The sequence below is a fragment of the Astatotilapia calliptera genome, chromosome 16 (genome assembly GCF_900246225.1).
Source record: "Astatotilapia calliptera chromosome 16, fAstCal1.2, whole genome shotgun sequence".
Classification (NCBI taxonomy): domain Eukaryota; kingdom Metazoa; phylum Chordata; class Actinopteri; order Cichliformes; family Cichlidae; genus Astatotilapia; species Astatotilapia calliptera.
Window position 1 is genome coordinate 17,705,602 of NC_039317.1, and position 15,656 is coordinate 17,721,257.

General features: G+C 38.9%; 1 protein-coding gene across 4 annotated transcripts in view; it reads right to left on the minus strand.

Moving 5' to 3' along the window:
- The window catches only part of LOC113007490 (FERM and PDZ domain-containing protein 4-like), a 37,636-nt gene that overhangs the window by 7,796 nt on the left and 14,184 nt on the right, over positions 1 to 15,656 (minus strand). For 3 of the 4 annotated variants that reach the window (XM_026144104.1, XM_026144105.1, XM_026144106.1), the window contains exons 2-13: positions 10,188 to 10,304; positions 5,560 to 5,720; positions 5,180 to 5,282; positions 4,469 to 4,514; positions 3,463 to 3,567; positions 2,438 to 2,545; positions 1,938 to 2,069; positions 1,365 to 1,484; positions 1,082 to 1,218; positions 644 to 770; positions 314 to 403; positions 23 to 205 (exon numbers count right to left, since the gene is read on the minus strand). In XM_026144104.1, coding sequence (XP_025999889.1) covers positions 23 to 205; positions 314 to 403; positions 644 to 770; positions 1,082 to 1,218; positions 1,365 to 1,484; positions 1,938 to 2,069; positions 2,438 to 2,545; positions 3,463 to 3,567; positions 4,469 to 4,514; positions 5,180 to 5,282; positions 5,560 to 5,720; positions 10,188 to 10,304 — 1,429 coding nt within the window. The other variant, XM_026144107.1, reaches the window with a different exon arrangement.

Here is a 15,656-nt window from a genome sequence, read left to right on the forward strand (position 1 = left end):
AAGAGGCAGAAATTTTGTTAACCTTTACATCCAGAACATGTAGTTCCACTCGAACCCTGTTTTCATCTTCTGTGTACATCTCAATGCGGTTGACATGACTAAAGTCTGCCAGAAGAGCCACCAAGTTGGTTTTGGTGTTAATCACATGACTGATGCCATATTTCGGCCCCACCAGCAAAGTTACTTCTGTGTGCTTCTCGCCTTGCTGTAAAGAGGAAGAAGGAGGCACCGTAACTACCACTGCCGTTATGTAAATTAGCACAATGTGGAACAGGGTGAAACCAGTGAGAGGTGACAAGAAAGTTTTACTCACGACTAGTGTTGATTTAAAGACGCGTCCTCCATAAAGCCTCAAATCACTGAGATACTTTAGATAGTGGACCTTTGCTTGCAAAGCAGTTAGCTGAATGGAGTAAAAAATAAATAGTATAAGGCACAAGCTGAAAATGCTTAAATTAGTTAGGTTAAAAAAAAGTGCAACACAGTCTGATCTACACAACAGCCCCGAATGATTTATTTCAAGTATTTAATACTCCACTAGGTGGAAGCCAAGAGTCAGATCTGGTGCAAGGAAAAGAGGAAGATGAATAGCCATACACTTGCAGAGAATAGACAAAAAGAGGAAAGCAGAAGCACAGTCTACCTTTTTACCAGGCGGCACCAGGTTTTGGTTGGTCTTGAGGATGTGAGTGAGAGCTTTTTTGATGTTTTTTTCTTTCATGCTAGACAGCACTGCGGGAGGCAGGAACAGCGCCAGACCCCACTCCTTCCTGCAGATGCGCAAAAAAAAAAATGAAAAAAAAGGTCACTCATCCACTACAACAAACAGTCAATTAATCATTCTTTTCCTGTGATTGATTTACCCAGAGGCGGTGCGGGAGTTTATGGATAGGGTGCAGTCAAAATGATCATCTAACCAGAGATGTATCTTTTGATGTTGCAGCAGTGCTTGTGAGGTCATTATATCATTTTATTGTTTGAGTGGGCTTAAGTTTAAGTGTGATTTACAGCTGGTAGAAGCAAAATAGGCTTTCAATTAGATGACATGTAGTAAAACATATGTAAAACCCAATCTACTTACTCAATATACTTCAGGGAAACTTTCTGGGACTGTTTGGTATTGATGGTTAGTATATACATCTGCAGAGCAGCCAGACGGAGAGCCATGTCGTATTTCAGCTCTGACCCAAATCTCTCTAATACCACATCATTACAGCTCTGGAGAAGACACAGACAGGGAGAGGTTACACTTCAGTCACAATTGTCGTCATGCTTAAACAAGGCCCTAATATTGTCTAAAATAACATAAATAATGTTTAATTCAATCTAATTATTATGTATTATGTGTATCTCCTGATATTTACCTGAACATATAGGTACTCAAATGCTACTGCATCTCTTCTAAGCAGGTCTACGGGATCCTTTGGGACAAAAGTGATCCGAAAAAAGCACTTCATTTTGTGGGACCCTGGCCTCTGCGTCACCTAGAGGACAAGTCAAAGATAAGGAAGGTCCTATTAGTCATTAAGTGCTTATTTCCCCAAGTACATTGTTGTACTTTCAGATAAGTACATGTGAAAAAATCCATTACATGCAAAAAATAAAATACAATAGGGTACTATGTAACATTTACAGTCATTTAATTAATAGTTTAACATTTTTGAAAAAGTTAAATATGTCTTTGTCAAAGACTTTGGTCAAAAACATTCTGATAGCTATACGTAAAATATTTAAGTGGAGCCAGGAGATGTTTAGCTTAGCTTAGTTTGGTGTAAAGACTATGAAGTTGACCAAATGAACACATTTTGTTAAATCAATACAAATATAAGTGTTGCAATTTCTTTTCTAGGATTGTTTTATCATCTTTATTTTTAACTTATAAAAGAGATACACTTTGGACTGTGTACTGACGCTCTGTTTAATGGCACCCGTCTCACCTGAGTTAGCATCTCCTGCTCATGCAGGAGCATGAGTTTGCTGGCAGATCCCTCAGCTCTCTGCTCGAGCATCAGAGAGAAGTGCTCGATGCTCTTAATAGATAGCTTTTCTTGCAGGGTCAAAATGACGTCCTGTCATATAAACAATGTCATGGTTAATACAACAAGCAAACTGTGCAGATGCAGCAGCTTTCTCATGCGCAGCTCAGTGTCATAGCTATAGATCATTTTCACAGCTTAGCTTATGCAAAAAACATGAGTGTTATTGAACAATCAGAATTTTTAACTGAAGTAGAAGAAAAATAATTTGGGGAAAAAGGAAAAATAGCTAATTAAAATACATTTTCTGCTTGGAATCATATTTTCACTTGAAAGGTTTTGAAGGCTGTGCTGAAGAGAGGATTTTCCACTTTATAATGTACATTCAATATTTAAAATGAACATCACTTAAGGTTACGCAACAGCATTTCATAGTGAAGGGGCGCTCTTCCACCACCTACCTTAATGGATGTGGTGCTGTCAAATTTAAATGATTTAGTTTGCCCGTTTTCCAGGTACACCTTCAGAACATTTGGCATGAAAAGAAGGGAGTTGTCCTTCACAGTTTCCTGAGGATATAATATAACATACGTGATTAACAGATTTGACTTTTTCTAAGTGAAAGTTAGCTAATTTGATAATCCACTGTGGTGCATTAGCTGGGGTTGGGTGGGAAATTTTTAACTGGAAGACACACTCAAGGAAATCAAAGAAAAGATAAAACATTTTGAGAAACATACTTTTATGAGGTGATAAAAAGAGATTCACACCACTGTATAGAATGAATGTACTGCCAGGAGACAGTTGACTTAGCTTTATGTAAAGACTAAATGTGGTAAAAGTAAACCTGGCTCTGTGCAATGCTAACACAACTTCTTCCACCTACTTCTATAGCTCGCTGTTCATCTCGCAATAGTACAAAGACTTCAGGAGGTGAATATTTCCTAACAAAGAAATGAAGTGTAACATAACGCTCTTTAAAAAATGTATCAGTTTTACATTGTAGTTTTTGAATATTTAAAGCAAGAAGGAGGTAACTTGTAAGTTGGTGAGATTGTTTTTTAAGGTAGAGCTTCTTATTTACAGCTAAATGTCACTCACAAGCATATGCATGACAGTCACCCTAATACTTTTTTGTTTTTTTTATTTCAAAATGGTGTGCCAGCTGTTGTAACAAATATGTGACTAATGATGTTTGTTTACATTTAATTTTCTCTTCTATAACATTTTTAAGCCAACAGAGTTCTGGCATTTAGAGTCAGAATAATACTGACATTTTACTTTACCTAACCCTAACCCAACAGTGTTTCCCCTTTTTTGTCAATGTTCTGTCTTTCAGTCATAAAGAATTTCATTTTACGGTTTGGGATTTCTAATATCTCTAAAAAAAAAAACCTTCCAGCCTTAAGAATTCAAGTCTGCTTCTGCCATCTTCTATTCAAAGCGCCAATGTGTAACATATGAATTAGTGTTCAATGTGACTTACTGGGACCTGTCCATTGATGATGACCTCTTCAGCGAATCGGACTTTAACAGGATTAGTCTTTAACTTGGCCTTTTTGGCTGCGCTGATGAATGCCGATTTGGGTGACTTTTAGAGGAAAAGAAGGTGGAAAAACAGGCATTAAAATGTGTGTGGTTTTTTTCACTTCACAAAATTCAAGGGCATGCTTCCTTCTTGAAACATGACACCCTCCTATTACTCTCTCTTTGATGATGCAATTAAGGTGGCACTGTGCAAAGGGATAAGAGAGAGGACACCCTCATGTCATTGAGCCTGCAAAGAAAGCCCTGGTAAACAGAAGTAATTACAGACAGGATTATAAGAGCTCGGTCCTCAAAGTATTGTACACTGCTTTTCTGCAGCCGCAATCCTTGCTGTTCCTAAAGGCTTGTCGTGTTCAGGACTGAGCAAAGTGCATAAACAAAATGCATGATGACTGGATGAAATCTGAACTATAATAAACATTACGATTACTGTTTCATTGTATACAGTTTTCTACCACACAAGACATAGCACAGGTCTTGTGTCAAAATACAGTTTATATTTTGATTTTTCCTTTCCCTTGTTGTGAACATGCACTGACGGTTTGGTCTATTTTTGGAGGGAATCCAAGCATAAATCCATTCCCACTGAATTATTATGTGAACTGTAAACAAAGGCTGAATATATGCTCCTGGCACTGTGTGTTCACCGCCATCTGGTGCTCTGTGACTCTAGTAAATGCTGGAGTGGCAGGTTCACATGAGGTTCTGTGAGGATCTAACACTACAACACGAGAAAACTTGGAAAGACTGCAGCAATCAGACTCCCCGTGAGTTCACTGGGCTCTAACACTTAGCCCAGGCATTACCGATGCTGTGCCAGAACTAACATATGGCATGATTAATGGCTTGTTTGCACAGAGTCAACAAAATAATCACCTCCAAATGCACACATAGCCAAGTGGAATGTATCGGATTTCATTCATAAGGAGGACAGGGAAACTTACTGGGTACGGCTGAACAACAGTTAGCAATATGGACTCCTTGCAGCTCCTGCGGGATAAAAGCAACAAAAAAAATAATGAAAGGTTAAGTTTCAATAAATTTAGAAGTTTTTTATGAACAACACAATTAATACAGTCAGAAAAGAGCAGAACGAACACAGTTTCAAAGTGGTGCACCTGGCAGTCCTGTCTTGGCACCATTGTGCTGAGCTTTGCTGCAGAGAAGAAGCCTATTCAAGGCCACGGGAGCTGTAGAGGAGTGGCCACATGGGCACTTTTCCCTGTACTAATGTACTGTTTACAGACTGCAGCACAGGTCACGCAAGGACCAAAGGCTCAGTGCCAGCTTCTCAGCTGTGTGAATGAAATTAATCTAATGAGACGCTTGAAGAAACAACAACACCAGCATACAGCTAAATGAAGCAGGTGGCTAGAGTAATGTTATATTGCTTTATCTATCCAGCTATGATATTTGATTTTTGAGCATATCAGAATAAGATAAAGAAATACAGTGATGGTATGCTTAGAGTGCTTTATGTTTTTTGCAGTTATCAACATTATCTCCATAGGCAGTAAACTGTTTTATATATTTTAGAGCAGAAATTTTAAGTAAAGACAGTGCAATGAACTACAATATGTCATTTTGTACAAAAAGTATTAAATCTTTGGATGTTTGGGTGTTTTTATTAAAGTTAATTAAGAGTGCTGTATTACCTGACAAGGTCGATAACCCTCTCTCTGGGTGCTGAACTGACTGCCTCATCATTAATCATGATGATCTCGTCCCCTGGGATCAGTTTGCCTTCTGATGGACCCCCTGCCAAAACACACCAAAAAAAGACTTAATGGTCCAAACTTTGCACGGTCCTACCTTTTTTTTTTTTTTCCTGTCTTGGGCCTCAAAGCTCTAATGAATGCTTTCTCATTGAGGACTGTTCAAATCAATGAATCATCGACGTAAACTACAGTCTCACTGGGTTTTCCTCTTAGCCACATTTTAGGAGGCTTTCATCTCGTGTTGATATAGTAACAGTCATGGATTGAATGAGTCACTGTGTTGTGGTAGAGTCCACTGTGTAGTTGGATTGTGCTACCTGGCGTGACTGAGCGAACCACCACAGGTTTCTCACTGCCTGCTACGAATCCAAAGCCAAGCACTGGGTCTCGCCTCATCTCCACCTTCCGGGGCGCTGGCGGAACAAACTTGTCTCCGTCCAGACGAACTTCCTCCAGGGAGTTGCTCTGGGAGACGTGGCTGTGGGGATAAAAAGGATATTAACTGTTTTTGTCAGGGCAGGGTGGTTTTGATTGATCCTAAATAACCTTTGCTGGTTATTAGTAATCTTGACATTTTTATAAAAATAAATAAATGCAATTTACAGACCATAAAAATAAGCCAGTAGATTAATAGCAGCGTCTCTAATTGTTAAATGCTTAATATAACCACTAAAATGAATGTCCTCTGAGAAACAATGACAGCTCTTACAAGAGATAGCTATTGAAAAATTAAAATGGGAGGACAGACATCAACTGCACTGTATACAAAACTGTAATTTCTTCCAAATACCCACAATGTTTAAAAACAAAATGCCACATATTGTTTCAGAATAACGAACGTGTACAATGCTGCAGAAATAGAGCGTGTGGGCGATGCTAATCAGGCTCCAATGTTTGTATTCTCACATTGTAATGCCTCACAAAGAATCTGTACTTCTCACACCGTTGTGTTAAATGTGTTAAATAATAGGCATGTGTTTCCTTGCCAGACTAATAAAGATCCAGGACAGTTATAATATAGAGTGCCATGTCAGTGAATTTTCCTCCAGACATTGCATTTTTTTCTTACAGCAATGTTCCATCCTTTGTGATACAGTCGGACAATGTAAATATTGATGCATTCGAAGAACAAAATATTAGGTCTTACGTAGAGTCTCATTCTTTTGCATGAGTGGGGACTTACACGTCTGGCAGAATTATGTTGCATTACCTCTCTCGAGCATGAAATACTGTAGCAGCCAGTACGTTTATTACCTGCAAAGACTCATGCAAATTTAAAGGGTTTAGGCTTAAACATGAATTTATTCTTATGATGTCATGATGTTTAGATCTATACTGTTGTGGATGCACGTTGTGAACGCGGTTTCTATGGTCTGTGTGGCTGAGAACATTGTTAGGGTTTAGCTAATGGGCCACCATGATCGAGAGTGCTGAGGTGATTAATCTAGCCTGCTTTCATTATTCACAGGGGTTGTTACAGTAAAATATTATACGAAATAGTTTGCTGTAGCTCTGCAGTGCATCCAAAAAAGCTTAATTCAGAATACATGTAGGCTGTGAACCTGCTCAGCATGAGAAATGGTGTTTGATTAGCTACATAGATGCAGTACCTTACCATTTTAGAGCAATAAACTTTTGTTGTAGATGACAGGCGCACAGTAAAACAGTTTCATTTTTAAGATTTACTCATATTGCTACCATTGATAGCTGGCTGCGAATCAAGACTCTAACCTTATCAAACGTTTTGCTTCAGTTACCATGGTAAAATGAATTTTCTCAATCTTTGTAAGAGAATCATCGTTATATTAGCTTTTTGAACTCAAAAGATGTGAAAAGCCAGCATGTACGTTTCACATATTCTGTGATCAGATTTTTTATAATTTTTTTTACAGTGTTTCTCTGCTCTCCCTGGCTGCAAAAGCAGCAGCGGCAGCAACTCCATATGGTGCCAACAATGTTGGTTAATTAAAGCTGTGGGCAGACAGTGTGTAATTCACAGTTATTCTTGACACATGTACTGTTCACCAGTAAATACTAACAATTAATCTTTCACGGCACAAAGACACAGTGAGATCTGTCAGTTGCATTCCCAATGCAATGAAAAGGCAGCAACAGCAAGTTGCTGACAAGTTCAAAGATGTTAAATGACTGTCAACTGATATTTTGGAAGTGGAGGATTCAGCCGCTTCTTCCCAGGCTAATTAACATGTGATGTTCCATTAGGGTGAAATTCAGCTGCTGAACGGATAACAAAAGAAAACCAAAATGGTTTTGTGTTTTTCTTTGTTTGTTTGTTTGTTTGTTTGTTAGTAGTAGCAGCCTAGTCCTAAACTAGAATTGAATTCTTTCGTGTACCTTTACACAACATTTCAGATAGAGGATATTTTTCTACATGAAGTTGTAATTCTAATATAAAAGTCTATAAACTGGTTCTATAAATCATTCTCAATGGCACACTGATTCACGGTTGGTCAAGATTTTTGTATGATTTGTGTATGTATGCACTGTATACTAATTAACATTGACTGTGCTATATTATGCTGTGGCCATTATACATGTATTTGCAATTAGGAGACTATCGTGTTTGTTTAAAAAAAAGAAATTACAGCTTCAAGTCTTCCACTGGCAATTAAAAGTTGCAAAACCAACCAACATACAGTTATCCCATATTACACTACAAAATCAACAGACTGAATACCATTTTGCATCTACATTTTAAAAATAATTGATTAAATGACCAAACAAACACAGGGACCTCTTGTCCTGGTGGTGTGATACAGTAGTATTGGCAGGCAGAACGACTGTGGGCAGAATGTGCAAAGTCTGATGTAACAAGACTGAAAACCGAAGCTTAGTTAAAAATAATGAGTCCCATTATGTCAACTACTTGTATCGTGGACCTGGCCATTTTTTTCTAAAATCTATTTGCTTCTGCACAATCATTCCACGTTTACTTAAAATCATTAAAAGGGCAAAATGTATTCGGTTATTTTATAGCTAATTAGGAAAATGTATCTGTCACATCTACTTCCCTAGATAGGTAGTCTTTTTAAACAGAGATATTACATTTCTTTGTACAGATTGTTTAATACATTTTATTTCAATTTGCAAACATATAATCTTAAATTAATATACTACCTCCAGTGTACTCCCACGACTCAGGAGTATAGAATATTCCATAAATTATTAAGTGATGCATTTAAAAGAAATTCAAATAAGCTTTTTATAAACTGCAGCATTTACAAGACTTACGAATTAACCGTATGCTGGCCTCCTTAGCTTCTTAACCTCGAAATTTCCTCTTAAAGTCATGCATTTTGTCCCTGCCTTTAATACCCCAAAGCATTGACTGAAACATTTTGTCTGTCATCATATGACAACTACAGTTATTACATACTGTATCGCAAAAAGGAACATTTAGTTTGAATTTATGTGTCAGTTTTATCTCAGGAATGACAACCTCAGCAGATTGTGCACAAATCAAAACCATATGGACCTGTGCATTCAGGAAGAATGCTGCCGCCTCCTCTCCGTGGCCACCTGCTAAACATGGCTAGAGTCCCATTGTGCGGACAGCCATGCATCCACTGGTCTGTAATCATACCCATTAGCTGCTAGTGTAGCTCTACCGCATAGTGCACAAGCTGCACTGTGAGCTAAACAAAAAGCGACAGGAAGAAATGCTGGGCCGATTCTCACTATTGCAGTCTAATTTTGGCCTAAAAGGTCATCAACAAAAATCCCAATAACACCCTCCCATCTCAGGTTCAGTTACATGAATGAGTTAATGTAACTCATTTAACTTTCCACTTGTGCCAAAACATATCTCTATATTGTTGTAGCTGCTTTAAATGACACGACATTAATAATTGTATGTCAATCTGTTCATATTGTCTGGTAAATGCTTTATTCATGTGCTCATCCCACACAGACTAGACATGTATTCCACTGAGAAATACAACAGTTTAGCATAGGCAGCTAAGAGGCTTGACAAACTAAGATAGCCACTTGATTATTTATGAATCTTCCTTAAATTTAGAAAGGAAAGGCTGGAGCCAAAACAGCCTCCACGATCTGCCTCTTGCAGACACACTCTGCATCCTGCACTTTCACTGCTCCTTACTTCTTATATAACTCCTCTGACATCACGCTTCTCATGCCATAACCCGTGTGTGACAAGCGCATACCTCCTATTCATATATTAAATAAACATTTGTTGTTGTTTTTTTACCACAACTGGAAGACGTATCTGTATTACAAAACCTGCTGTGCTAATAATGTACTCGTTACATCCCATAATATTCAATAAGAAGAATTAAAACTCCTATGAACAAATGAAAGCAGAGAATATTTTTCCAGAAACGGTTAGTATAGATTAGGTTGTTAAAAGCATGTCTAATTTGTGTTTTGACGAAATAGTAAAAATCCCGACCAAATCAACATAACAGCAACACTTGTTACACTACTGCACACGCAAACACACGAAGAGCCAGTGAAGAGTTTCTTTTTACCTGTCAGTACAGATTTCCACAAGTGCCAGTTAAGAAGGATCAATTACGCTGATAACACTATAACCCTGCATCCTCTGAGGAATGTGAAGACTCTCAGATCAAAACAAGCCCATGCACAGGTGAATTTCTTCATCGTCATCATCAACAACAACAGCAGCATGCACACACTTGCGCTCTCAAAAGCCCTCTTCTGCATTTGGGAGACTGCATGAGGAGTATTGTGGGTGTGTGTGAGAGCGTGAGAGAGAGTGAGAGTAGGCAGGGGCAGAGTGTGCGCAGCAGCGGAGGGAGCAGAAAATCAGTATTCTGAATGCACAGATGGAGACAGTGTGGAGGCAGTGACGTGGCTGGAATAATCACAGGTTGGCAAAGCGTCTGAAACATCTGGAACAGAGCGAGCTCCCCCTCACTTTCTTTAAACATAGGGCACTTACTTGATGTAGCAGTCACGCCCCTCTCTGTTGGTGCCCATGTCCCATCCATTTGGGGGTCCCTGTGAAGCACTCCAGGTCCCTGAAGGGGGCGGCCAGCCTGAGGATTTGGTCCTGTGGCTGCGGAGGCAGAAAGAGGAGTCAAATCAAGCTTAGCTCCACTTTTTGTAAACATTTGTGGTTTCATTAAAACCTGTGCAAAAATGGTCAGATCGGCTAGTCTAACGGCAGAGTAACTAAAAACAGAGATTTTTGAATCTTAATGGAATAAATAAATTGCACAGATAAAAAGCGATTCAGCCCAAGTGATAAGAGATTGTCCGATTCCTGCGCGATAAACAATGTTCCATAGTCACTGTTCACTGAGTGCATACAAATCAAATTAATTACGTAAGCTCGACACACAGGCGGAGTTGTCATGGCTCACTCTTGTGCTTTGAGAGGCATGAAATTGGTTTTATTTCTAGATGTCAGTACATTCTTTATAAAAGAAGCCCAGGGGAATTCTGTCATGAAGTACTTATTTGATTTGCTCAACGCCAAGACGATTTGATAAAGTTTATCGGAGAATATAACCAGCCATAACCGCCATCCTCAAAACAGTTCATTTTAGCCTATTATCTGGAAGACAGCAGCAGTCTAAATCTCGGTTTCAGCTGATTTTCTGATTCTTACCAGCAAAACAAAGTTCTGCACAGTTAGAAGTTGGCAGAGTGAAGGTGTTCACGAGAACCGTAATTGGTCAAAATGCTTCCATCTGTCTTTTCCTCTGCATCCCATTTCTTTTGTTCCCTCTATCTCTGTCTTTGTGTCTGCACACTGGTGATGGTATGAAAGCAGTGGCAGTAAGTTGTGTCACTTCAAAGGCTTGTCTGCCGTGTAACAGGGCTCTTCGCATTCATTATTCAAAGCCCCTCTTTCTTTCCCTCTAAATGTTTCCCCAGTTACTGTACCAATGATAATAAAATGCGTGCGAGGTGTGCTTGTGTCTGTATGAAAGAGTGCGTCCTAGTGGGCGTGTGTGTGTATGCACATGTCTATTTCATGAGATCTTGATAAAGTATTACCATTTCATCAACACGTGTAAGCTGAAAGAAAGGCCACAAAACACTGCAAAGCTAGTTGGTGCAAACAGGTAGTCCACGACAAAGTAATGCAATAAAAGCTGGAGCACAGTTCTCAAGTCAGCTACCCTAATAAAAACACACATCTGAGTGCTGCTGGATGCATTAAGTCATATTTAATTCATTTCAAAAATTGAATTCTGCAGTGAAAATGGTGTTTTTCCTTTGGGTACCACATTTTACGTCTGCTTGTGAAGCAATGTGATTTACTTTAACAATGCAGTGGTGTGTTTTGGCGTTATTAGTGTTTCCACACAGATATGGATTTATTTGACCTACAGTACATTAGCTGGGAACAGGCCTCGATGGTGTATATTTAGAACATTTCCTGCAGCTCATATGATGTGTGTGGACACAACTAGATACTGTCTGACGCTGTTGGAGCCACCTCATTGACGAGTCCTCTTTGTACCCACCATTGTACTAGCAGCCATTTTAACACAGGCATTGTCTGATGTTGAAGATTTATAAATTTTTCTCAGGAGATGTTCAAAAAATCCAACAAGTGCATAATATTGTAAAATTATGATATTTTTTCCCAACACTACATCGTCAGCAGTGATCTGCTTGACATTTTTTCCAAAGGTCTACACCACAATTAAGTGTATTACTTACAGTTCCAGATGCGGTGCCTTCAAAATATATGACTGAAGTAATGATTTGCTCCAAAAAATCCATTTCCTAACTCTATGCCACAATGTATCAGCAGCATAGTGATAGATACTGTGATCTTTGATTTCTTTTGTCTGCAGACAGGAGGACCATTATGCCACTACGTCGCAGCGCTCCAGCTTAACAAAGCGTCTGAAAAGGTTCACCCACTGGTGGACAGTGAAACCGATCTTCCTCAGTGAGCATCAATAAATAATGCCTCCACAGTCACATCGGACTAAGTAATCAAGCGCTAAGTAGGCAAGCCATGCTGCACAATTCATGAACAGGTTACCCAAGAGTCAGAGTGAGGACAATTAGAACAAGAATTTGGGAGGCAAAATGTAGGCTTTCTCAGAGCATAAATTACACTAAAACCACAAAATGCACAGAGGCCTTTTTTGTATTTTGTGCATGCTTTTGGATTGAGCTCATGTTATTAGATTGAGCTCATGTAGCAGCCAAAAACATTTTTTAAAAGAGCGCCAAAGGAACACTTAAAAGGAATAGGGAAATTAGGCTCTCCTCATGAAAAACTTTGCTAACACAGAAAATAACATCAGGGTTTTATAATCTAAACTAGATAAATGCAACAGAATGTTGCTCAATTGTGAATTTGCCTTGTTTTCAGAAATTAAAAGAGCAGATGTTCCAGTCAGCAGTTGGATTGTTCTGTCCTGGTGATGGCAAAAAGATCACTTTTCAGTGCCTCATAGAAAAAAAGCATGAACAGTGTGACCCTTGCTTAATCACAGGAGTTCACTTTCACTTCATAGAAGCAATCCAGTGTTATATGAATGCTGAAGTCCTATTTATGTAGGGAGTAACTATGCATTATAAACAAGCAACAACTAAGAAGAGCATTCCAACACAGGCATTCCAGTTAGTTTAAATAATTTACTTTGACAATCTTGATGAGGGTTGGCTATGTGAAACCACGTTCTGGTGCCACACGTGGGCCATTATGCATACAGAGAAAAAAAGAAAAGTAATTATTCATGAGGTATTTGTGGTATTCAAGATACACGCACGCACACACACACACACACACACACACACACACATATAGATATAGATATACATATAGATGTGTTTTTGCTCTCACAAGTCTATTTTGCAACAAAGATTCCTGTTTGGAAGCAGCAGCCAAATTTTACTGATGTTTATGTGCCATTTCCCAGGGGGCCCGAACCTATTGCATTTCCTTTTTGTTTCCTACACATTTCCCAGCATGCACCAGGCAAGAGAAAGCGAATATCCCCAGGTTGAGAGAGCCATACTAATTTCCTTTGCATATGCCATCTTGAATAAATCATCACATTGTTCAGCAGCCAGATTAGTGTGATACAGGGATTCTGTCTTACAGCATTTACTGTATTAAAAAAGCATTTTTCTCTCAGCACACCGTTCAGCATTTTCTGCCAGACAAAGACTCTTAAAGACACAAGTTTCATATATTCCCACGATCAAAATGACCTTGCTAGCAGCATTAAAACAATTTTATAGCTATTAAAATTTGACATCACCTTATTCTAAGGTCAACAGTGGGGTCAATCTAACAATAAGTGGGTCTTTTTGTTCAACTCTACCTGCTTGACAAAAAGGGGAGTGTTACAAATATGATTCGAGGCACACTGTGAAGAGGCACTGATTCTGCTTTCTCAGTGCTCTTGATTTAAACAGACAGTTATGCATAGATAGACCACTAATGTGATTCTGTTTGGATATGAAATCAGTGGAGAGACAGCAGACGAGATGACCATCTCCTGGGAGAGAGCCCAGGGAGTAGAGCAGAGTGGCTCAGACAGAGTGGAACCACTCTGATTAAAGGCCCTATTCCTTTGCTCCTCTTTTAGAGACTGCCTCTTGTTTCAGTAAACATCTGCCCTCTGTTCGACTTGCCAAACCACCACCTTGGCTCTAATTCTTTGATCGATACGAAAGCACAAAAGAGCACGGTCCAGCCTGTGATTTATATTGTGTGCTGCTGTATACGCACCAAAATTAAAATGAAGGCTATTGCTACGGAACTACTAATCTTTGAACAAACTGCTCGCTTTTATGTACATAAATGCTTTCTTTGCTGCTCCACATTGCATCTATTTGACGTCACAGAAGAAATCACTGTTTTTCTACTCTGCAAGAAATGACTTTCCCATGACCACATCGCATTAACGCAGCCAAAAATCAAACTGCCTGGGTGATTAAAATTTCTTCTCTGTCCCATATAATGCCATTATACAATAATATTGAAATTGTCTGCACAATAACACTCACTCCAGAATAAGAGTGTCTGTTTTCCCCATTACTCTAAATGAATATTGTATTTCTGTGTTTGTCTTCGTAAGCACTGATATTGTTGCCATGGGCAACCGCACTATCCTGAGCAGCTCTCTGGTGCCTCTATATAGAAACGTTTTTTGGTTAGTTAATCTCCTCTGGGTGGGTATAAAAAAGCATCTGGGAAACAGCCTACCCACTGTGATCCCCCTGCTATGTTACAGTGAGTAAAGGAACCTCGATGTCCCACTGTTTACCTGTTAAATGACAAAACACCATTATCTTACAAAAGAGCTACTATTTGAAAGCTTGATATAGTCTGCAGTAGCACTTAAAATGTAGGAAACACAGAGCATATCACTAAATATCTAATCAGAATCTTAATGTGCATGATTGCATACACACAATGCGTTTCCCAGCCGAGTAGTAGACCTTACTACATTTGATTGAATTGGTTGAAATGATAAATCCAGCAGTAAAAGATATTCAAAGCTAAACAAAGAAATCTGTGTTTTTTGTTATTACACTGCATTTCCCCCAGCCATCCTTTGTGCTATAGCTCTCTATAGAAAGCATTAACCAAATATAGTGATGAACTTACCCTGTGGGTGCTGAACTAGACATGAATGCTCCTGCACCTCTTTGTGCTACTCACTGCTTTTACGCTAAAAGCTCTACAGCACGCAACATAATAAATAGTTGCCTAAGACCTCATCCACCAGCCAGCTGGCTACCATTTCTGACCCAGAGTCCTTTCTGCTCTACTCTTCCCTGAGAGCTTCTGATTTGAACGCTAAGTATGACAGATCTTTTGGTCTGTGTGTACTCTGATGAACATTTAGGCTAATCAATTTGTGTCCAGACCAGTGATTTCCTGTGAATAAAGTTTGCAGTCAAAACATGTTGAACAATGGCTCACATTATAGATTTTTTTTGGGAAAACACAGCCAGAAATGATCCAAGTGAGCAGCACAAGCATGAAGTCACACAGTCCAAGTAAATTAGCTTTAGCTGTTGTTCTGCATTACTTGGTTGCGGGAAAACATGCACATTTAATGAACATAGCCATCATTTATATAAGAGTGACTAAATATAGCTCCAACAAGATGCAGTGAACAATATTCTAGCTGTTTTTTTCATATATGAGCATGCTCAGCAAACAGCTACAGATTGCTGTACACCTTTTAGCAACCCAGTTGATTCAGGAAAGCCCTGTCTGCCTATCGCTGCTGCTTATATTTAGAGAAAATCAAAAGTGTAACTGTAATTTCCAGGAAAATAAGTTCTTAAAAGCTAAAGAAAAGCAGCAACTTCAAAGAGGACATCATTGCTTTGTATCTTGTTACAAAACCTTAAACAAGTGGAAATGCTAGCTTGATTTTTAAAACAACAGAGAAAGAAGAAAATGAAAGCTATA